Source organism: Ranitomeya variabilis, chromosome 2 (assembly GCF_051348905.1).
Source record: "Ranitomeya variabilis isolate aRanVar5 chromosome 2, aRanVar5.hap1, whole genome shotgun sequence".
NCBI lineage: Eukaryota > Metazoa > Chordata > Amphibia > Anura > Dendrobatidae > Ranitomeya > Ranitomeya variabilis.
The window spans coordinates 523,617,835-523,641,831 of record NC_135233.1 but is presented as its reverse complement, the minus strand read 5'-3'; the positions used below and the strand labels follow the sequence as shown (position 1 = coordinate 523,641,831).

Genomic DNA, 23,997 nt, shown 5'->3' with positions numbered 1-23,997 from the left:
CAGCTAGCTATCAGGAGATTTTGGAGCACTTCATGCTTCCATCGGCTGAAATGCTTTATGGAGATGAAGATTTCATTTTTCAGCACGACCTGGCACCTGCTCACAGTGCCAAAACCACTGGTAAATGGTTTACTGACCATGGTATTACTGTGCTCAATTGGCCTGCCAACTCTCCTGACCTGAACCCCATAGAGAATCTGTGGGATATTGTGAAGAGAAAGTTGAGAGACGCAAGACCCAACACTCTGGATGAGCTTAAGGCCGCTATTGAAGCATCCTGGGCCTCCATAACATCTCAGCAGTGTCACAGGCTGATTGCCTCCATGCCACGCCGCATTGAAGCAGTCATTTCTGCCAAAGGATTCCCGACCAAGTATTGAGTGCATAACTGAACATTATTATTTGATGGTTTTTTTGTTTGTTATTAAAAAACACTTTTATTTGATTGGACGGGTGAAATATGCTAATTTATTGAGACAGGTTTTTTGGGTTATCAGGAGTTGTAGGCCAAAATCATCAGTATTAAAACAATAAAAGACCTGACAAATTTCAGTTGGTGGATAATGAATCTATAATATATGAAAGTTTAATTGTAATCATTACATTATGGTAAATAATGAAATTTAACACTATATGCTAATTTTTTGAGAAGGACCTATATAATTATATATATACATACATACATACATACACAGAGTGCCTACAAGTAGTATTCAACCCCCTGCAGATTTAGCAGGTTTAATAAGATGCAAATAAGTTAGAGCCTTCAAACTTCAAACAAGAGCAGGATTTATTAACAGATGCATAAATCTTACAAACCAAAAAGTTTTGTTGCTCAGTTAAATTTTTATAAATTTTAAACATAAAAGTGTGGGTCAATTATTATTCAACCCCTAGGTTTAATATTTTGTGGAATAACCTTTGTTTGCAATTACAGCTAATAATCGTCTTTTATAAGACCTGATCAGGCCGGCACAGGTCTCTGGAGTTATCTTGGCCCACTCCTCCATGCAGATCTTCTCCAAGTTATCTAGGTTCTTTGGGTGTCTCATGTGGACTTTAATCTTGAGCTCCTTCCACAAGTTTTCAATTGGGTTAAGGTCAGGAGACTGACTAGGTCACTGCAACACCTTGATTTTTTGCCTCTTGAACCAGGCCTTGGTTTTCTTGGCTGTGTGCTTTGGGTCGTTGTCTTGTTGGAAGATGAAATGACGACCCATCTTAAGATCCTTGATGGAGGAGCGGAGGTTCTTGGCCAAAATCTCCAGGTAGGCCGTGCTATCCATCTTCCCATGGATGCGGACCAGATGGCCAGGCACCTTGGCTGAGAAACAGCCCCACAGCATGATGCTGCCACCACCATGCTTGACTGTAGGGATGGTATTCTTGGGGTCGTATGCAGTGCCATCCAGTCTCCAAACGTCACGTGTGTGGTTGGCACCAAAGATCTCGATCTTGGTCTCATCAGACCAGAGAACCTTGAACCAGTCAGTCTCAGAGTCCTCCAATTGATCATGAGCAAACTGTAGACGAGCCTTGACATGACGCTTTGAAAGTAAAGGTACCTTACGGGCTCGTCTGGAACGGAGACCATTGCGGTGGAGTACGTTACTTATGGTATTGACTGAAACCAATGTCCCCACTGCCATGAGATCTTCCCGGAGCTCCTTCCTTGTCCTTGGGTTAGCCTTGACTCTTCGGACAAGCCTGGCCTCGGCACGGGAGTAAACTTTCAAAGGCTGTCCAGGCCGTGGAAGGTTAACAGTAGTTCCATAAGCCTTCCACTTCCGGATGATGCTCCCAACAGTGGAGACAGGTAGGCCCAACTCCTTGGAAAGGGTTTTGTACCCCTTGCCAGCCTTGTGACCCTCCACGATCTTGTCTCTGATGGCCTTGGAATGCTCATTTGTCTTCCCCATGTTGACCATGTTTGAGTGCTGTTCACAAGTTTGGGGAGGGTCTTAAATAGTCAGAAAAGGCTGGAAAAAGAGATAATTAATCCAAACATGTGAAGCTCATTGTTCTTTGTGCCTGAACTACTTCTTAATACTTTAGGGGAACCAAACAGAATTCTGGTGGGTTAGGGGTTGAATAATAAATGACCCTCTGAAAATACTTTTCCCAATTTAAAAAAAAAATAAACAAAGAAATAACATTCTTTTTTGCTGCAGTGCATTTTACACTTCCAGGCTGATCTACAGTCCAAATGTCACAATGCCAAGTTAATTCCAAATGTGTAAACCTGCTAAATCTGCAGGGGGTTGAATACTACTTGTATGCACTGTATATACAGTAATTTTTTAATAAAGATAGTAATATAGAGAATTGGCAAAAAAAAAAGTTACAAAAACCTGTTTTAAATAGGGTCACCATACCAAAAATGATGTTTTTGCTCATATTTTATTCCAGCTGTACACATGAGCATTCTGTAATTTTTATTATTTATTTTTGTATCCGCCATACGCTTCAGATTTATGGGCTTTTTTGATTCAGTGATAATTTTCATGGTCTTGACAGGATTTTGTTTAGGCGTATCTTTAGGTTCCTCTGAATTATTACCCTGTAAGCAACGAAAACAGTCCATTTTTGACCTGGTGACAGGCCATCTAAAGGGAATCTGTCAGTAACCCCGTGCACACCATCTCCGCTGGGTGTCAGCTGTCATTATCAGCTCGGCTCTCCTTTAACCCCGTAAATGCTGTGATAGCAACATATAGCGAGTAAGCAGAGGGAAGGAAGCCCCCCTGCCCTTGGATCGGAGACCCCGCGACGATATCCTAGAGTCCTGATTGCTGTCACGGTGACCAGATGTCATCATGACAACATCCGGGTCACCCGGCTACGGCAAGCCACTCAGACCATGCGCCGAGTATTAGAGGCTTCGGTCAGTGCAGCACTGACAGTTATAATCCATAACAATGCTCGTGCATTGCCATGGATTATAACAGCGATTAGACTACTGAAAGTGAAAATTCCATAGTGGGACAAAATAAAAAAGTTAAAAAAAAAAAAATTTTTTTTTTTTTTTTTTTTTTTTAAACAATTCAGAAAATAATTTTAAAAACATATATTTTACTGGTAAATGTTTATGGTATTTATATATAAAAAGTGCATGTTTGGTATCGCCGCATCAGTGACGACCCACCCCCATAAAACTGTCCCATTAGTTAACCCCTTCAGTGAACACTGTAAGAAAAAAAAAAGGGGGGGGGGACCATTATTTTTCACCATTTTGCAGAATAAAAAGTGGAATAAAACGCAATCAAAAGCGTAATATAAATACAAATGGCATATCTGAAAACGTCATCTTGTCCTGCAAAAAACAAGCGGTCATGTAGCTCCATCAGTGGAAAAATTAAAAAATTATATCTCTCAGAATAAAGTGATGCAAAAATAATTATTTTTTTCTATAAAATAGTTTTTTGTAAAAGCGCCAAAACATAAAAAAAACTATATAAATGAGGTATCGCTGTAATTGTACTGACCCGAAGTATTGTATGGTGCAATCTCTGCTGTTACCCTTATGAAAATGCAAAACTTTGGGCTAAAAACATTTTTGTGGGAATTTTTTTTTTTTTTTTCACAGCTCAATGTTATAAACTGCGGGTTCAAGGTGCTCATTACACATTTAGATAAGTTCCCTGAGGAGTCTAGTTTACAAAAAGGTGTCATTTCTGGGGGGTTTCCACTGTGTAGGCACATCAGGGGCTTTCCAAATGGGACATGGTTTCCGCTAATTATTCCAGCAAATTTTGCATTCAAAAAGACATATGGCGCTCCTTCCATTCCGAGCTCTGCCATGCACCCAAACAGTGGTTTTCCCCCACATATGAGGTATCGGCATTCTCATGAGACATTGCACAACAAATTTTTGGGTCCATTTTTCCTATTACCCTTGTTTAAAAAAAAAAAAAAAAAAAAAAAATTGGGGTCTAAAGTTAAATTTTTGTGAAAAAAGTTAAATGTTTATTTTTTCTTTCCACATTCTAAAAATTCCTGAGAAGCAACTGAAGGATTTATAAACTTCTTGAATGCAGTTTTGAGCACCTTGAGGGGTGCAGTTTTTAGAATAATGTCACTTTTGTTTTTTTTCTGTCATGTAGACCACTTCAAATGTACTGGGGTCCCTAAGAAAAATAGTTTTGTATATTTTGTTGAAAAAATGTGAAATTGCTGGTCAACCCTTATAACTTCTTAACAAAAAAATTATGTTTCAAAAATTGTGCTGATATAAAGTAGCCATGTGGGAAATGTTATTTATTAACTATTTTGTGTGATATATCTCTTGATTTAAGGGCATAAAAATTAAATATTTGAAAATTGCTAAATTTTCACAAATAAACATAAGTGATATCAAAGAAATTTTACCACTATCATGAAGTACAATATGTTATGAAAAAATAATTTCAAAATCAGTGGGATCCGTTGAAGCGTTCCAGAGTTACTACCTCATAAAGTGACACTGGCAAGAATTGTAGAATTTTGGCCTGGTCGTCAACGTGCAAACCTCCTTCGGGGTAAAGAGGTTAAATGCTCTTGGTGCAGCAAAGCACTTCCCAATCTTCTGCCTCCCAAGGTTGTTTCCCTTTCGTGCACCAGCCTCACCCGTGCCGTTATATGTGGTTTGAGGTAGTTGATCTTTCTGACAGATTCCCTTTATACAGTAGGTGATTTAATACAGTAATCAGAAGGCATATGATGTATGTATGCCCTAGTAGGACTCATGGAGCGTGGGGCAATCCCTGTCAGTGAATCAATCCTAAACAGATTTACCCCTGAATAAAGATATTCATATTAAAATGAGAAATCTTGAATTGAGGCTTCTACCTTTACAAAATATTCAGGAGCAAATGCATGAACCTCTTTTATCCCAGTAGACATGATTTTATTGTATTTGTCTTACAGGTCAGCAGATAACGAAATAATAAAGAACATCTAGTATGATCAGGAAGGTGATCGGGAAGACACTGGGTTTCCTGGGGTACGCCATTCAGTACGGCTGCATAGCTCACTGCACATTCGAGTATCTTGGAGAAATAGTGGTTGTAAGTCTCACTTGGTTATTTAATATGGAAAAGTAATTTTTATTTAAGTGATTTGCGTATGACAACTGTATTGGTGTGATAGTCAAGGCAAACCTTTACTTGTCCACCACCCCAACCACTCCATATACCAGACCTCTGCCCTTCCCTAATAACCTCCCTCTCCAACATCACCGAAGAAGAGCTTACTCGCCTCTTTTCCAAATCACACCTTACCACCTGTGCACTTGACCCCATCCCTTCCCACCTGCTCCCCAACCTCACTAACACGCTTATTCCAGCCCTAACCCATCTCTTCAACCTATCGCTCTCTTCTGTTACTTTCCCCTCTGCCCTCAAACATGCCACCATCACACCCATCCTCAAAAAAACTAACCTTGACCCAACTGCTATGCCCAGCTATCGCCCCATATCACTGCTCCCGTTTGCTTCAAAGCGCCTTGAGCAGCATGTCCATGGTCAACTTTCCTCCCACCTCTCATCTAACTCTCTCCTTGACAACCTCCAATCTGGCTTCCGCCCTCACCACTCCACCGAAACTGCCCTGACAAAAATTACTAATGACTTAGTCACAGCCAAAGCTAACAGACAGTTCTCCATCCCCCTCCTTCTTGACCTGTCCTCCTCTGCTGTCGACAGTCGATCACTGCCTACTGCTACAGATTCTTTCTTCCTTTGCATCAAAGACCTCGCCCTGTCCTCGATTGCCTCATACCTATCCAACCGCACATTTAGCGTTTCCCACTCCCACACTGCCTCCTCATCCCGCCCTCTCTCTGTTGGAGTCCCTCAAGGCTCTGTCCTAGGGCCCCTACTTTTTTCCATCTATACCCTTGGCCTAGGACAACTCATAAAGTCCCATGGCTTCCAGTACCACCTGTATGCAGACGACACTCAGATCTACCTCTCTGGCCCAGATGTCACCTCCCTGCTGTCCAGAATCCCGAAGTGTCTGTCAGCCATATTCTCCTTCTTCACCTCTCACTTCCTTAAACTCAATGTAGACAAAACCAAATTCATCATCTTTCTCCCACCTTACGTATCCCCCCTACCCAATCTATCTATTATGGTAAACAGCATCACGCTCTCTCCCGCTCCTGAAATCCGCTGCCTCGGGGTAACTCTCAACTCTGCCATGTCCTTCAAACCTCACATCCAAGCTCTTGCCACCTCCTGTCGCCTCCAACTCAAAAATATTGCCAGAATCCGTTCCTTCCTCAGCCCACAATCTACCAAAACTCTTGTGCATGCTCTCATCAACACCCGCCTCGATTACTGCAACACCCTCCTCTGTGGCCTCCCAGCTAACTCTCTTGCACCACTCCAGTCTGTCCACAATTCTGCTGCCCGGCTAATCCACCTCTCTCCTCGCTACTCCCCTGCTTCTCCCCTCTGCAAATCCCTCCACTGGCTCCCAATCCCCCAACGAATCCAGTTCAAACTGCTAACACTGATCTACAAAGCCATCCACAACCTGTCCCCTCCCTATATCTCTGAACTAATCTCCCAATATCTTCCCTCACGTAATCTTCGATCCTTTCAAGACCTACTCCCCTCCACACTTATTCGTTCCTCACACAACCGCCTCCAAGATTTCTCCCGAATATCCCCCATCCTCTGGAATTCCATGCCTCAACACGTCCGATTATCCACCACCCTCGGATCCTTCAGACGGAACCTGAAAACCCATCTCTTCAGGAAAGCCTACAGCCTACAATAACCGAGCCGCCGCCAGAGCCGCCGCCTCACCCCTACCTTCTGTCTCTTCCCCACTATCCCATAGAATGTAAGTCCGCAAGCACAGGGTCCTCTCCCCTCTGTACCAGTCTGTCACTGTAAACCTGTTTACTGTAAACGATATCTATAACCCTGTATGTAACCCCTTTCTCATGTACAGCACCATGGAATTAATGGTGCTATATAAATGAATAATAATAATAGTCACATGTAACCTCTCTCTTGCAGTGTTCTGGGCCATCAATGGAACCCACCATACAGAATTATGACATTTTAGTATGCGACAACTTGAGTCGACACCTTTATTCAATTCACAAGTGAGTAAGCTCTTGCCAAATTGTGAAATCTTATCACTTTATATTATTTTTGCTTTATCTCAGCAGTTCTGTATTGTGGCCACCTCTAGTTGTCATTGACTTTGCGCGTTATGATCCATAGCTGTGGAGGGCTGGCTCCTACTATCCTGTTAACCCACCACCAGATGTGGAGGACTGATGATTATTATACCCTGACTTGTTGCTGCCCTCATTCTCCTGAATGCTATATTCCATTATCATTTACAGTCATCCAGTTGGTTGTAGATCTACTGCACTGTAGCCTGTAATAACCCTTACAGGGGAACCGACAGCTGATACATGCTGCATAATGGACAGGCAGCATGTATCAATCACTGGCTGTATGATGCCAGCCATGTATAATGCGGCATTTCAGAGAAAGTATACTTTAAAAGCCTCTGGGGACCGAGTCGCAGGGGAGAGTCAGGACCTGGTGGCTTCTCCTAACCCACTGCCAGTGACTGCCAGGTCTTTCACTATACAAGCACACAGAGATCTAGTGTCCCCGACAGCTTGTAAAGTATGTTCGTCTCTGAAATGCTGCAGCGTGAAACATACATAGCTGAAATCCGACAGCCGGTGCCTGATACATGCTGCCTGTGCAATCTCCACATGGTTTTAATTCTTTATCACCACTTTGTGGACAATATTTGTTCAGTCCGATTCCTCCAAGGATTTGTAGACACATAGAAATGGAGGGGTACTCTTTATTGACAGTTCAGACTAGTGACTGGCCCAGACTGTGCGCTCTCTGATAACGCCCTATGAGGCAGCTGGCCTGAATCGTGAGCTAAGAGTGCACTCCATAGATCCCAGCCAGATTCAGAGAAGTGCTTACAAGCTCTGTCGGGAGCGCTTGTAAGCACTGTGCCTTTTCAGCCACCACTGTTAAACCAGTGGTCGGTGACCTAAGCAGCAAGCATCTATAAGACACCTATCCACTACTAATCCTATAGTTATATGGTAAATAAAGACACAGCAAGAATAAAGTCCTTTATTACAAATAAAACAAAACACAATTTTACTTTTTTTATTTAAAAATAACAAACACAGTTATAATCAACCCGTCCATGTTGAAAACTGGTCATCCCCCAGACATTGATTACGGCATGGAACAGAACAACGGATAGGTGAGGGATATTGTTTTTTTCTTAATTTTTGTTTTATTACAGAAGACGAGGGCTTTGGTGGAATTAGGCGTTAGGTGAGTATAACTGTGTTTGTTGTTTTTAAATTAAAAAGTAAAACTGCGTTTTGTTTTATTTCTAATAAACAACTTTATTCTGGCCATGTACTTATTTACCATACAACTATAGGATTAGTAATGGATAGGTGTCTGATAGACTCTTCTCCATTACTAAGCTGTGAGCTTGATGTCACCTAACAATACAAAGGTGACATCAACCCCACAAATATGAACCCCACTTGCCACCGCTACAGGGCAAGTGGGAAGAGCTGGGCAAAGCGCCAGAATTGGTGCATCTAATAGATGTGCCTTTTATTATTTATTTACATCGCAGGATCTGGCTAATGAATACTTCCATCAGCCACTCATGCTCTCGCTTTTATTAGGGGCAGCAGGCGTCAGATGATGGGAGCTGTAGTCCCATCAGCTGACACCAGTGACCGAAGGTAAACTTTATACCTCCGATCACAACTATCTGTCTTTTGACAGCACGGGAACCGCGGCTCTCTGACTGGCGGGAATGATTTCACCGCTGATCAGAAGCGGTGTTTGGCGCCCTGTCTTGCACATGACAGCGTGACAAACACCCGGTGTTCGGGCACCCGAACAGTAAGGCTACGTTCACATTTGCGTTGTGCGCCGCAGCGTCGGCGCCGCAGCGCACAACGCAAACAAAAACGCAGCAAAACGCATGCACAACGCTGCGTTTTGCGCCGCATGCGTCCTTTTTTTAATTGATTTTGGACGCAGCAAAAATGCAACTTGCTGCGTCCTCTGCGCCCGGACGCGGGCGCCGCAGCGACGCATGCGGCGCAAAACGCAAGTGCGACGCATGTCCATGCGCCCCCATGTTAAATATAGGGGCGCATGACGCATGCGGCGCCGCTGCGGCACCCGCCGCGAATGTGAACGTAGCCTAACATTGACTTCCAGGTGAAGTCCGTATTCGGTGTCCGTGCCCGAACAGTAGGTGTTTGGTACGGACACCGAACTTTACTTGTTCGGGTTCTTCCATCTCTAGTTTGAATACTATATATACATGACAAAATGTGTCACAAATTCGAGAGATTGAAGTTGTGCTATTTTTTGGTCTCGTATGAATTGGAAAACCCTCACAATGTACAATCCTTACCTAGAAAATGCTTCTGAATCGTGAGGAGCCCACAGTCAGGCAGTGTAGTAGGAAACAAGTCAAAAGTAGACCAAAAGTCTTCTGCAACATGATCTTTAATTATTGTTTAGATTCCGTACACTTGCTATGGGATCCAGACCCTCCTCTGCACCATTTGTACCCCATGAGTCCGTGAAGCAGTTCCTTTTCTCCCCCCTCCCTAATCTTCGTCTGTCACAGGCAGCTGGCACTTTCTGTCCCCAGCTAGAAGTATGGGGGAGTCGGTCCCAGATGAGCTGACATAGCTACCTTTGGCTCCGTCTCCTTTGCTTGCTGCTTCACTGGAGCATTGCAGGACTTTCTCAAGCTTTGGCATTCAGTCAGGATGCCAGGTGCAGATCTTCTATTAAAAGTATATTTCCATGTTTTTTTGTTTTTTCCCTTCATGCATATAAGCTTGCTAATATTATTGTTGAGATTTGCCCCTTTGGAACATTCTTTTTTGTATATATACTGTATATTTTACTGTTTTGCTTACATTGTTGTGATGCTTTTGTGTTTGCTTTCCTTGGGCTTCTAAAACGGTTTTCTGATTCCAGGGGTGACATTGTAATTGCAAAGAGTCCAAACAAGCCAAGCATTAACATCTGCAAAAGGGTAATTGGATTGGAAGGTGACAAAGTCTGTACTAGCAGCCCATCAGACTTCATCAAGAGGCACACATATGTAAGTACTCCCCGCGTTCTGCACATGGGAAGAATGGCTGCAAAATGGAATTAGATGAGGGTGAACATTTATATCATGGACATAACAAGATGAAGAATATGAAGTTGAACAGATTTAAAAATAACATTTCAGATGTAGAAAACTCGTTATCCCATTAACTCGTTAATTATGGACATGGCCTCATAGTAATGGCTGAAGCGCTCTTTGCCTCAGCCCTTTCCTACTGTGGCCGGTCCCATTTAGCCAGGAAAAGCAGAGATGGGAATAATCCTTTAACATTTACTTAAGGGGGATATGCAGAAAATTCTCAGGCTCCATTCATGTGCCAAGTTGTCCTCCAGTTGTAATGGATCCAGTATTTAAAAAAAAAAGTTCCAGTACAAACTGAGTAAAAGCGGAAGACACCAGACGAGGCGCCTTAGCGAAACGCACATCAGGTATGTTTTCCCCCAGGTGGCTGTATACATGCGATCCTTTTAACTATGGCCACTTTGTACATTTGACTTACTGATATTTCTTTGCTTTTCCTATAGCTTATTATAAGGCAGCCATCTTTTGTTTACATTGGCTGTACCTAGAGCATCACTACGTGTTACGTGGCCTATTAGTGGTGTCTCTTATCTATCTGTGTACATGTGTGTAGCCAGCACAGGTAGGTAGCCCTCTACTAATGGATTAGAGTCACCATGCTCACCGGTAATAGCTTTGCCATTTCATTTAAAACCTTACAGCATTACTCACCCAAATGTACTTCCATTATCTACCTTTAGTCCTTCATTAATTGCTAAGGGGATTTTATCTACAATGCAATAACATTGTATTTTTATTTCTTTGTTGTCTGGCATTTTTTATTTTACTTTTTCGGGGTTATGGTATTAATGCCTGTGTACATATTTGTATTGGATCTGTTTTTACTATGAAGAAGTGGTGTTTGGCTTTTCTAGTAAAGATTTTCCTGGAATAGTTTGTGGTTGTCATTTGCAGATCACTGAGGTACAATAACATCATAAATTCCTATAAGTGAACCCATTTTAGAAATTAAATCCCCTCTTAGAATCCCACTATGGAAGCAGTAATTTTTTGGGCCTATCAGATATTTTCAAGAAATAAGCATGCAGTGGCTGTTACAGAGGGAAGATTGCATAATATGCCATTGTAGTTCTCACTAGGTATAAGCGGACGGGGGGGAGTTCGGATTCATCGTCCTCGACCAAACTTTAGGCCAAAGTTAGATTCAGGTACGAGAACTGTACCCAAACTTGAACCTTGACCCAAACCCCATAGAAATGAGTGATGACCCGAACTTTGGAGCTTGTAAAACATCTCTCGCACTCTCTCTCTCTCACTCATGTGTAGTACCCTTACTTTCGGCCATGCTTTTGTTTCTGGAAACGCCCAACTCCTTAATTGTTGTGTGGGCCCTTCCTATTTTGGTAAAGCCATTTATGTGGATGCTAATGCATTTTTCACCTACTCCTGGTTTTGGCTAACAAATACTGATGTAGGATACTGACCAAATGCTGAACATGTGAACGTGGCCTAACAGTGTGTATTTTGCTGGATGTTTTCTAGGACCGCTACTGTATGTTGTTGTTTTTTTAGTTACCAGTAACGTTTAAAAACCTTGTATTTCCAATGACGGGTGACGGACCTGAGAGGGGGATTGTTTTTTGCTGGATAAGTTGGAGCTTTTATTGGTAGCATTTTGGGGTACATAACATTTTTGATTGTACTTAACCCCTTCATGACCTTGCCGTTTTTTGCAATTCTGACCAGTGTCCCTTTATGAGGTAATAGCTCAGGAACGCTTCAACGGATCCTAGCGATTCTGAGATTGTTTTTTCGTGACATATTGGGCTTCATGATAGTGGTAAATTTAGGTCGATAATTTCTGAGTTTATTTGTGAAAAAAACGGAAATTTGGCAAAAATTTTGAAAATTTCGCAATTTTCACATTTTGAATTTTTATTCTGTTAAACCAGAGAGTTATGTGACACAAAATAGTTAATAAATAACATTTCCCACATGTCTACTTTACATCAGCACAATTTTGGAAACAAATTTTTTTTTTGCTAGGAAGTTATAAGGGTTAAAATTTGACCAGTGATTTCTCATTTTTACAACAAAATTTACAAAACCATTTTTTTTAGGGATCACCTCACATTTGAAGTCAGTTTGTGAGTTCTATATGGCTGAAAATACCCAAAAGTGACACCATTCTAAAAACTGCACCCCTCAAGGTGCTCAAAACCACATTCAAGAAGTTTATTAACCCTTCAGGTGTTTCACAGCAGCAGAAGCAACATGGAAGTAAAAAATGAACATTTAACTTTTTAGTCACAAAAATGATATTTTAGCGAAAATTTTTTTTATTTTCCCAAGGGTAAAAGGAGAAACTGGACCACGGACGTTGTTGTCCAATTTGTCCTGAGTACGCTGATACCTCATATGTGGGGGTAAACCACTGTTTGGGCGCACGGCAGGGCTCGGAAGGGAAGGAGCGCCATTTGACTTTTTCAATGAAAAATTGGCTCCAATCTTTAGCGGAAACTATGTCGCGTTTGGAGAGCCCCCGTGTGCCTAAACATTGGAGCTCCCCCACAAGTGACCCCATTTTGGAAACTAGACCCCCCAAGGAACTTATCTAGAAGCATAGTGAGCACTTTAAACCCCCAGGTGCTTCACAAATTGATCCGTAAAAATGAAAAAGTACTTTTTTTCACGAAAAAATTATTTTAGCCTCAATTTTTTCATTTTCACATGGGCAACAGGATAAAATGGATCCTAAATTTTGTTGGGCAATTTCTCCTGAGTACACCAATACCTCACATGTGGGGGTAAACCACTGTTTGGGCACATGGTAAGGCTCGGAAGGGAAGGAGCGCCATTTGACTTTTTGAATGAAAAATTATCTCCATCGTTAGCGGACACCATGTCGCGTTTGGAAAGCCCCTGTGTGCCTAAACATTGGAGCTCCTCCACAAGTGACCCCATTTTGGAAAGTAGACCCCCCAAGGAACTCATCTAGAGGCATAGTGAGCACTTTAAACCCCCAGGTGCTTCACAAATTGATCCGCAAAAATGAAAAAGTACTTTTTTTTCACACAAAATTTCTTTTAGCCTCAATTCTTTCATTTTCACATGGGCAACAGGATAAAATGGATCCTAAAATTTGTTGGGCAATTTCTCCTGAGTATGCCGATACCTCATATGTGGGGGTAAACCACTGTTTGGGTGCACGGCAAGGCTCGGAAGGGGAGGCGTGCCATTTGACTTTTTGAATGGAAAATTAGCTCCAATCGTTAGCGGACACCATGTCGCGTTTGGAGAGCCCCTGTGTGCCTAAACATTGGAGCTCCCCTACAAGTGACCCCATTTTGGAAACTAGACCCCCCAAGGAACTTATCTAGATGCATAGTAAACACTTATAACCCCCAGGTGCTTCACAGAAGTTTATAACGCAGAGCCGTGAAAATAAAAAAATAATTTTTCTTTCCTCAAAAATGATTTTTAGCCCAGAATTTTTTATTTTCCCAAGGGTAATAGGAGAAATTGGACCCCAAATGTTGTTGTCCAGTTTGTCCTGAGTACGATGATACCCCATATGTGGGGGTAAACCACTGTTTGGGCGCACGGCAGGGCTCGGAAGGGAAGGCACGCCATTTGGCTTTTTGAATGGAAAATTAGCTCCAATCATTAGCGGACACCATGTCGCGTTTGGAGAGCCCCTGTGTGCCTAAACATTGGAGCTCCCCTACAAGTGACCCCATTTTGGAAACTAGACCCCCCAAGGAACTTATCTAGATGCATAGTAAACACTTATAACCCCCAGGTGCTTCACAGAAGTTTATAACGCAGAGCCATGAAAATAAAAAATAATTTTTCTTTTCTCAAAAATGATTTTTTAGCCCACAATTTTTTATTTTTCCAAGGGTAATAGGAGAAATTGGACCCCAAAAGTTGTTTTCCAGTTTCTCCTGAGTACGATGATACCCCATATGTGGGGGTAAACCACTGTTTGGGCACACGTCAGGGCTCGGAAGGGAAGTAGTGACATTTGAAATGCAGACTTTGATGGAATGGTCTGCGGGCGTCACATTGCATTTGCAGAGCCCCTGATGTGCCTAAACAGTAGAAACACCCCACAAGTGACCCCATTTTGGAAACTAGACCCCCGAAGGAACTTATCTAGATGTGTGGTGAGCACTTTCAACCCCCAAGTGCTTCACAGAAGTTTATAACGCAGAGCCGTGAAAATAAAAAATAATTGTTCTTTCCTCAAAAATTATGTTTTAGCAAGTAATTTTTTATTTTTGCAAGGGTAACAGGAGAAATTGGACCCCAACAGTTGTTGCCCAGTTTGTCCTGAGTACGCTGGTACCCCAAATTTGGGGGTAAACCACTGTTTGGGCGCACGTCGGGGCTTGGAAGGGCGGGAGCACCATTTGACTTTTTGAACGCAAGATTGGCTGGAATCAATGGTGGCGCCATGTTGCGTTTGTAGACCCCTGATGTGCCTAAAACAGTGGAAACCCCTCAATTCTAACTTCAACACTAACCCCAACACACCCCTAATCCTAATCCCAACTGTAGCCATAACCCTAATCACAACCCTAACCCCAACACACCCCTAACCACAACCCTAACCGCAACACAACCGTAACCCTAATTCCAACCCTAATCCTAACCCTAATCCCAACCGTAACCCTAATCCCAACCCTAACCACAACTGTAACCCCAACACACCCCTAACCCTATCCGTAACCCTAACCACAAGCCTATTCTTAACCCTATTTCCAACCCTAGCCCTAATTCCAACCCTAACCCTAAGGGTATGTGCCCACGTTGCGGATTCGTGTGAGATTTTTCCGCACGATTTTTGAAAAATCTGCAGGTAAAAGGCACTGCGTTTTGCCTGCGGATTTACAGCAGATTTCCAGTGTTTTTTTGTGCGGATTTCACCTGCGGATTCCTATTGAGGAACAGGTGTAAACCGCTGCGGAATCCGCACAAAGAATTGACATGCTGCGGAAAATACAATGCAGCGTTTCTGCACGGAATTTTCCGCACCATGGGCACAGCAGATTTGGTTTTCCTTAGGTGTACATGGTACTGTAAACCTGATGGAAAACTGCTTCGAATTCGCAGCGGCCAATCCGCTGCGGATCCGCGGCCAATCCGCTGCCAATCCGCTGCGGATCCGCGGCCAATCCGCTGCCAATCCGCTGCGGATCCGCGGCCGATCCGCTGCCAATCTGCTGCAGATCCACGGCCGATCCGCTGCGGATCCGCGGCCAATCCGCTGCAGATCCGCGGCCAATCCGCTGCGGATCCGCTGCCGATCCGCTGCGGATCCGCGGCCGATCCGCTGCGGATCCGCGGCCGATCCGCTGCGGATCCGCTGCCGATCTGCTGCGGATCCGCGGCCAATCCGCTGCGGATCCGCGGCCGATCCGCTCTGTGTGCACATGCCATAACCCTAACCCTACCCGTAACCCTAACCCTACCCCTAACCCTACCCCTAGTTCTAACCCTAACCCTAGTGGTAAAAGAAAAAAAAATATTTTCTTTATTTTATTATTGTCCCTACCTATGGGGGTGATAAAGGGGGGGGGGGTTTATTATTTTTTTATTTTGATCGCTGTGGTAGAACCTACCACAGCGATCAAAATGTACCTGTAACGAATCTGCCAGCCTGCAGATTCGGCGGGCGTACTGAGCATGCGCCCGCCATTTTCCAAGATGGCGGCGCCCAGCGAGGAGACGGCCGGAAACCGGGAGGATTGGTAAGTATGAGGGGGTGGTGGGGGGGTGGATCGGAGCACAGGGGGGGGGGATCGGAGGACGGGGGGAGCGGACAGGAGCACGGGGGAGCGGACAGGAGCACGGGGGAGCGAACAGGGGGACGGAGGGGTGTACCTGACAGAACGGACGACTGGGGAGGAGATCGGGGGCGGTGGGGGGGGCCAGTACATGATTTCCAGCCATGGCAGATGCTATTGCAGCATCGGCCATGGCTGGATTGCAATATTTCACCATTTTCATAGGTGAAATATTGCAAATTGCTCTGATTGGCTGTTGCACTTTCAACAGCCAATCAGAGCGATCGTAGCCACGTGGGGGCAAAGCCACCCCCCCTAGGCTGAAGTACAACTCCCCCTCTCCCTGCAGATCGGGTAAAATAGGAATTAACCCTTTCACCCGATCTGCAGGGATGCGATCATTCCATGACGCCGCATAGGCGTCATGGGTCGGGAAGGGGTTAAAGCTGAATTCACAGTTATCTTGTTCTCTACGCTGAGCACTTGCATTGGGTGTCCGTCAAATGCAGCAAAAAGCGTAATTTAGACAGAACCTTTCAGAACTATGCATGAGGATGACAGACTCAGTCTGACCTCTATTTCGATGGGATCCATCTTTTTAGAGGTGTGCAAAATCATGGTCACCAACGTTTTTGTGTATGCCAAAAATGTCAAAACAAGAATGGAACAGAAACTAAGCAGAGTCTAAAGCAGTGTTTCCCAAACTCCAGTCCTCACGGACCCCACGGATCATGTTTTCAGGATTTCCATAGTGTTGCACAGGTGAGAGAATTCCTGATGCCTTGATGATACTTCCACTACTTGAGCAATACTAAGGAAATCCTGAAAACATGACCCGTGGGGTCCGTGAGGACTGGAGTTTGGGAAACACTGGTCTAAAGGGACTCCATCTTCCTCATTATAGTGATTGGTTCCATCAGCTATTTTGACTGAAACTTTTTTGTGGAGATTTAGATAGAAACCCTAACTTAAAGCACCACTCTAGTTTTCTTTTCACTTCACCTCTGGAGTGGTGCCACTAATGTAAGTTCCCTCACTAGCCTCCCTCTTCAGCTGTTCTCCACGCCACTCTGGTCCCGCAGCGTCTGACTGACTTGAAGTCAGAGGTAACGGTCACAAGCTAAGTGTACGTCCATGGGAGCCTGGTTCTGGCCTCGTTCTGGTTCTCATAGACTTACAAGGAGAAGTGACTTCTAGTTCACCTAATAAACACTGAAGCAATCCTACAGGTCACAATTCGTAGAAGACGACCGGAGCAGCACATTAAACTGCAGTTTAATTGTTTTTATTATCATTTTTTTTAATCCATTCTTTTTATGTACCTAGTCCCTACTCTGATCACTGGTCTGAGGCACTGTAATACTAATAAACCAAAATTCTGTGATGCTATATTACCCCAGATCTATGCGATAGTACAAAATTCAAAAGAATTAAAGGGAATCTGTCACCTCATATTTCGTATATAAACTGAGCCACCGCCAGCAGGGGCTACAGCATTCTTTAATGCTGTAGACGTGAATACTTTTCTGCCCAATGATGACAGAAGTATTCTAGAAGTGATACCTTTATTGGCTAACCAGAAAATAATATGTTTGCAAGCTTTCAGAGCACAGTGGCTCCTTCTTCAGGCAGGATTACAAATAGATTAATAAGAAAAGAGCACAACATTTAAAGAATATTACAGGAGGACATTTGTTAGGGGGTGGGAAGTGTGATGAGTCCATAGATAAGCCAAGGTAATCAAATTAGGCATTTTCTTACAAATGGAGAGGCAGTGGGAAAAATGTTCTTAGTTATCTGGAGTCCATCTGGTGGAGGTGTGAATTGTATCCACGTAGTGACTCATAAATCCAGGTGTTAAATTGAGTCCTAGTGTCAACAAATTAAACATATTCATTAGTTTGTATTCCCAAATTTTTCTTTCCCTGTGGTCCTTAAAATTACCTTTTAGTATTAAGACTTTAAAGTCTGTCATACTGTGTCCAGGTCCAGAGAAATGTTTTCCCACAGGTGTGTCCATTTCATTCCTGATTGTGTGTCTGTGTAGATTCATCCTAGTTTGTAGTCTTTGCATAGTTTATGAATCACTACATGGATACAATTCACATCTCCACCAGAAGGACTCCAGATAACTAAGAACATTTTTCCCACTGCCTCTCCATTTGTAAGAAAATGCCTAATTTGATTACCTTGGCTTATCTATGGACTCATCACACTTCCCACCCCCTAACAAATGTCCTCCTGTAATATTCTTTAAATGTTGTGCTCTTTTCTTATTAATCTATTTGTAATCCTGCCTTTAGAAGGAGCCACTGTGCTCTGAAAGCTTGCAAACATATTATTTCCTGGTTAGCTCCTAGACTCCTAGACTATCACTCCTAGAATACTTCTGTCATCATTGGGCAGAAAAGTATTCACATCGATTTTTCTGGCTAACACGGTACCACAATACAATTTGTTATTGTACATCAGTTTAATGCTGTAGATAATCCCCCGATGTATCCTGAAAGATAAGAAAAACTAGTTAGATTATACTCACCCAGGGGCGGTTCCGGTCCGGTCCGATGGGAGCCGCGGTCCGGGTTCAGCGCCTCCCATCTTCATACGATGACGTCCTCTTCTTTGCTTCCTGCTGTGGCTCCTGCGCAGGCTTACTTTGTCTGTCCTGTTGAGGGCAGAGCAAAGTACTGCAGAGCGCAGGCGCCGGGCCTCTCTGACCTTTCCCGGCACCTGCGCACTGCAGTACTTTATGCTGCCCTCAACAGGGCAGACAAAGTACACCTGCGCCGGAGCCGCGTCAGGAAGCAAAGAAGAGGACGTTATCGCATGAAGATGGGAGGTGCCGGACCGCGACACTCATCGAACCGGGACCGCCCCTGGGTGAGTATAATCTAACTTGTTTTTCTTATCTTTCAGGTTACATCAGGGGCTTATCTACAGCATTACAGAATGCTGTAGCCCCTGATGGCGGTGGCCACAGCTTATATACGAAAAAGTAGGTGACAGATTCCCTTTAAATATAAAATCCTAGATAGAAACATATAAAACAAGGAATACCTCTAAAGGTAAACCATAAACCTGTGTATGGTATAGATAAATAAGGCTAAATCTTTACAAATGTAGCAGGTAGTATAACGCTAGTGCATATATAAAACATCCATCCTTCACAATAAGCTAAAGGTTTGCTAAGGTCTCGAGATAGTCATGACCCCAATAAAAGCCCCCAAGAAGAAGCAAGTGAGGCGAAACGCGCGTTGGAGCAGTGGGATACATCAGCCTGTCACATTTTGTCAAACCCACAACAGCAGTAAATTCCCAGGTAACCATACCATCTTCTTAATATATACTTGTAATGTCTTCACATCCTGTTCCATCCAGATGTGTCCAGATCCCAGAATTCCAAGTGGCGGAGGTCATCGACCTCCATATTGGGACACTCAAGTGATGGGTGTCTCCATATGGAAACTGCTGGTGGTACCAGCCTCTTGCACCGTCGCACCACACACACACACACACACACACACACACACACACACACACCCACACACACCGTACGCACCACACACGCACATATACTGTATACACCGTATGCAGCCTCTTGCGCGGTAACACCATCACGAACACGCCGCCGCCAGGATCAGCCGAATGATTCACTGACTGCCACCATCTTTGCACAGGAGGAGCGCTTGCGCAGTTTTAATGTGATTGCAGTTATGTGTCTGCACAAAGATGGCGGCGGTCTGATTTACTGCGCCTGTGCGTAATTCGCGCAGGCGCATTGAATCATTTGGCTGATCCCGGCGGCAGATGCGTGACGTGTCTACAGGCAGAGGAAGCCAGTCACATTAAAGGGGTTTTCCCACGAACTTAAAAATTGTGTCTGACTGTGTATGGAGAATACCACATCTCCTGGGCAGGGGAGGAAGCAAAAGACAATACTGACATCACAGCAGGGGATCACAGAGGATTCATTTTGTGAGGTAAAATATTACACTGACTGTTTTTAATATTTAAATATTTTACCTCACAAAATGTATCCTCTGCGATCTCCTGTAATGTCAGTATTGTCTTTGAGGGGAGAACATAGCACAGGAAGGAGAGAAACAGCAGACAAGGGGGATAGCACATGGGGTAGAGAGGTCAAAGAAGAGAGCACAGACGGGAGAAGTCAGCACATGGGGAAAGAGAGAGTGGATAGGTGGGTGAGCACATGGGGGGGGGGGATTCTCAACGCTGCAAAGCCTGCCCCCATCGTGACATTACTGCCCTCCCGATGCGATAGCATCCGGCCTCCATCTAGTTTACATATAAATAAATATTTATTGGGGAACTAGCATTTTGTAGGGTCTTAAAAAATAATGATAATGGAATTCTTTTGATGTGCAAATACCTTTTTCTTTAACTATACCATAGCAACACCTGTTATTTTTTCTGTTTCACGCACTTCCTCCTTCACCAAGAATATCAGAACTGTAAACGATCAATGCTAAAACCTGCTGTAGAAAAACCTGAAGATAAGACGGAATTCAGATTTTTAATATCCAATTCATTCTCTTTCTATTGTATCCGCGTCTGTAATCCCACTGCTTTGAGAGGGTTACAGAGAACAGTGCAGCTAACTTGTCACTTAGGAGGAATGAGTACTTATTAATGACCCTAATACAGCCCTGAGCCATAGATAGGGAACTTTTTGTCAATTTGTGTGTGATAAAGAACTGGGATACGTCTGCATTTCTCAGTGACGCGCCCCTGACAATCAATAGCTGCATAGTGTAAATGCGTTGTCTGGTGTGAGGCACTGCTAAATGGAATTACCTCGGAGCTGTGATCCATTCACTGTGGACATCAATTCATTTTGATAATATCATATTCACATTAGTGTTAGCCATTTACAATTGGTTTTGTTTGTAAAATTATTCTTTATAACAATTGTGTACGTCTAAATCACCTTTCCTCTGTCCCATAATCTGTTTTATTACCTTAAGGCCATGTGCACACTTTGCGGTTTTTACCGCGGGTCCGCAGCAGTTTCCATAGCGTTTACAGTTACATGTAAACCCTATGGAAACCGCAATCCGCTGTGCACATGCTGCGGGAAAAACCACGCAGAAACGCAGCGGTTTACATTCCGCAGCATGTCACTTCTTTGTGCAGAATCGCTGCGATTCTGCACCCATAGGAATGCATTGATCTGCTTACTTCCCGCATGGGGCTGTGCCCACGATGCGGGAAGTAAGCGGATAATGTGCAGATGGTACCCGGGGTGGAGGAGAGGAGACTCTCCTCCAGGCCCTGGGAACCATATTTGTGTAAAAAAAAAAAAGAATTAAAATAAAAAATAATGATATACTCACTCCTCAGCGCTGCATGCGGCCGTCCGGTCTCAGTTGCTGTGCGAGCAGGACCTGAGATGACATCATAGTCACATGGCCGTGACGTCACGAAGGTCCTTCTCGCACAGCATCTTTGGAACCGGACCGACGCGTGGAGCGCTGAGGAGATCGGGACGTCAGAGGGTGAGTATATAACCATTTTTTATTATTTTTAACATTACTATTGATGCTGCATACGCAGCATCAATAGTATAGGAGTAAACCCGCAACCGCAAAACAAACTGCGATAAATCTGCAGGGATAACCGCAGCGGTTTTGCCCTGCAGATTTATCAAATCCGCTGTGGGAGAATCCGCAGAGGACCCCGCAAAGTGTGCACATAGCCTAAAGGGACACTAAATAGAGATGAGTGAATCTTTGTTGCAAATCGCGGTACTGAAAACGAGAGAGGGAGACCAGCCAAATTAGCACGGAGGGGTTTAATACTGCCCACCTTGATTTCTTTTTGTGACGAATGAAAAAAATACTGTTAAGATGCTATTAGAGCAATGTATCAATCAATTTACACTCACTTGACTCTGAATAATAATCCACAGACTGAGAAGACTATTACACGCATTTTCATTCTGCTTGAGCCCTGAGTGTAGTACACCGCAATCCGTATAGACCTTTTCTGTCCATATGTAGAAAGCAAGCTGATCCAAACAACTTGGATGTACAGTGGTCAGCATAAATGAGTACACCCCCTTTGAAAAGTAAGATTTTAATCCATATCTCACTGAACTCAAGAACAATTTCCAACATTTTTAAAAGACTGATTTTCATAGAACATATTTTTAACCCTTAACATGAAAGTCTGGTTAATATAAATTTCATTACATAAATCTTCAATTGTAATCAAATTAGTTGATGCAAAAACGAATACACCCATATCAAAACCTACTACATCTAGTATTTTGTACGACCTCCATGATTTTTAAAGGGAAGGTGCCACCAGTTTTCTTGTAGTTTGTTTTTTTGTGAAATTAAGCTTAAAATAGTAAATAAAATGTACTAATGCAATGTTTGCACTGTTTGCAAACATTTCTATATGAAAAATATTATATATTTTCTTACAAATATATATATTGACCACTAGGGGGAGCATTTTCCGTTCTAGACCTCAAGCAGCTATAGTAAGACTTACCAGCTTTACTGTTAGCTGGAAAATCTGGGCAGTAACTGCTGACATCAGCATTTCCCTCCCCTTTTGGGTGGTCTAACATCCCTGGGGCAGAATGAAGAGCAGCATCACAGGGCAGAGCCATTTTGTGTGTGACTGCCCTGTGATCTGCTATCACCAGCAGTTTATAGTTTGTGGTGTGTATGGAGCAGCATTGTCTGTGCAGAGCTGTCTGTGACTCATCCCTCAGTAAGATAAGAAGGAGCTCCAGGTCTGCAGTGAATGGCCAGGCATTGTGGAGGGAGGGGAGAGATACATTGTATGGCTGAGAGAGGTGTCAGATGTCACCTCTCTGCAGGCTGGGAATGCAGCTTAATGGAGTGAATGGAGCTCCTGTGATAGAGAGTAAGTGGAGCTGGGCAGAGAGCACTGGGCTATAATAAAATGGCTGCTAGTCACACCTACAGCAGTGAGTTGTGCAGCCCACAGAGGCGTGCCCAGCTCACTGCTAACACCTCTCCAATGTTAAAGATAGGGTCAGCGCCGGTCTATTATCTCCTATGTCCATGGGGTGCTGTAAAATGACACTGTTAGTGCCCTGCTACTGCTGCAAAACCAAGATGTCAGCCCCCAGTTCCTTCTTTAAACACATATAACACACGAAACCTGTTTCACATGCATTTAAAACTTGGTTATAGCATACCTCCCAACCGTCCCGGATCCCGCGGGACTGTCCTGATTTTGACAGCCAGCCCCGGGATCCCGGGCGGGACACTAATGTCCCGTGCCTAGGGCAGGGACAATGCAGGGGGCGGCACCTGAGTAGCTGAGGTTTGTGGCTGTTTTTTTTTTTCTTATACATGCTGGGTCTCCTCCCGACCGATCCCTCCCCCGCCCCCTGTGTGTGCGGCGCTGCCACGCTGAGGAAGAGAGCCAGCAGCGATCAAGATGAGAGGTCAGCGACTCACTTCCTCCTGTGTGTGCACGGAGCTCTGGCTTCTCCTGCTCTTAGCTGCTATCCCGGCAGAGAAGGAGAGACGGGGGAGGTGCCGGGACAGTGCAGAGCTGTGAGCAGCCGGAGAAACTGAAGAGCTGCAGTGCACATGGACAGATCAGCCGCCCCTGCACCACAGAGGAGATTGTGTGTGTGTGATGTGTGTGTGTGTGTGAGATGTGTGATGCTGCATTTGTGTGTGTCATGTGTGTATGAGGTATCTGGTGTGTGTGATGGCTGGGTGTGTGTGTGTGATGGCTGGGTGTGTGTGTGTGATGGGTGTGTGTGTGTGTGTGTGATGTGTGTGTGTGTGTGTGTGATGGGTGTGTGTGTGTGTGATGGGTGTGTGTGTGTGTGATGGGTGTGTGTGTGTGTGTGATGGGTGTGTGTGTGTGATGGGTGTGTGTGTGTGATGGCTGGGTGTGTGTGTGTGATGGGTGTGTGTGTGTGATGGGTGTGTGTGCGTGATGGCTGAGTGTGTGTGCGTGATGGCTGAGTGTGTGTGTGATGGCTGAGTGTGTGTGATGGCTGGGTGTGTGTGATGGCTGG

At 44.0% G+C, this 23,997-nt stretch overlaps 1 protein-coding gene across 5 annotated transcripts in view; it reads left to right on the top strand.

Annotated features, from left to right (window-relative positions):
* IMMP1L (inner mitochondrial membrane peptidase subunit 1) overlaps positions 1-23,997 on the top strand; it is a 90,567-nt gene that overhangs the window by 53,069 nt on the left and 13,501 nt on the right. For all 5 annotated transcript variants that reach the window (XM_077288063.1, XM_077288064.1, XM_077288067.1 and 2 more), the window contains 3 exons: positions 4,906-5,045; positions 7,008-7,096; positions 10,011-10,137. In XM_077288063.1, coding sequence (XP_077144178.1) covers positions 4,941-5,045; positions 7,008-7,096; positions 10,011-10,137 — 321 coding nt within the window. In that variant the 5' untranslated portion in view covers positions 4,906-4,940. The remainder of the gene's footprint in view (positions 1-4,905; positions 5,046-7,007; positions 7,097-10,010; positions 10,138-23,997) is intronic.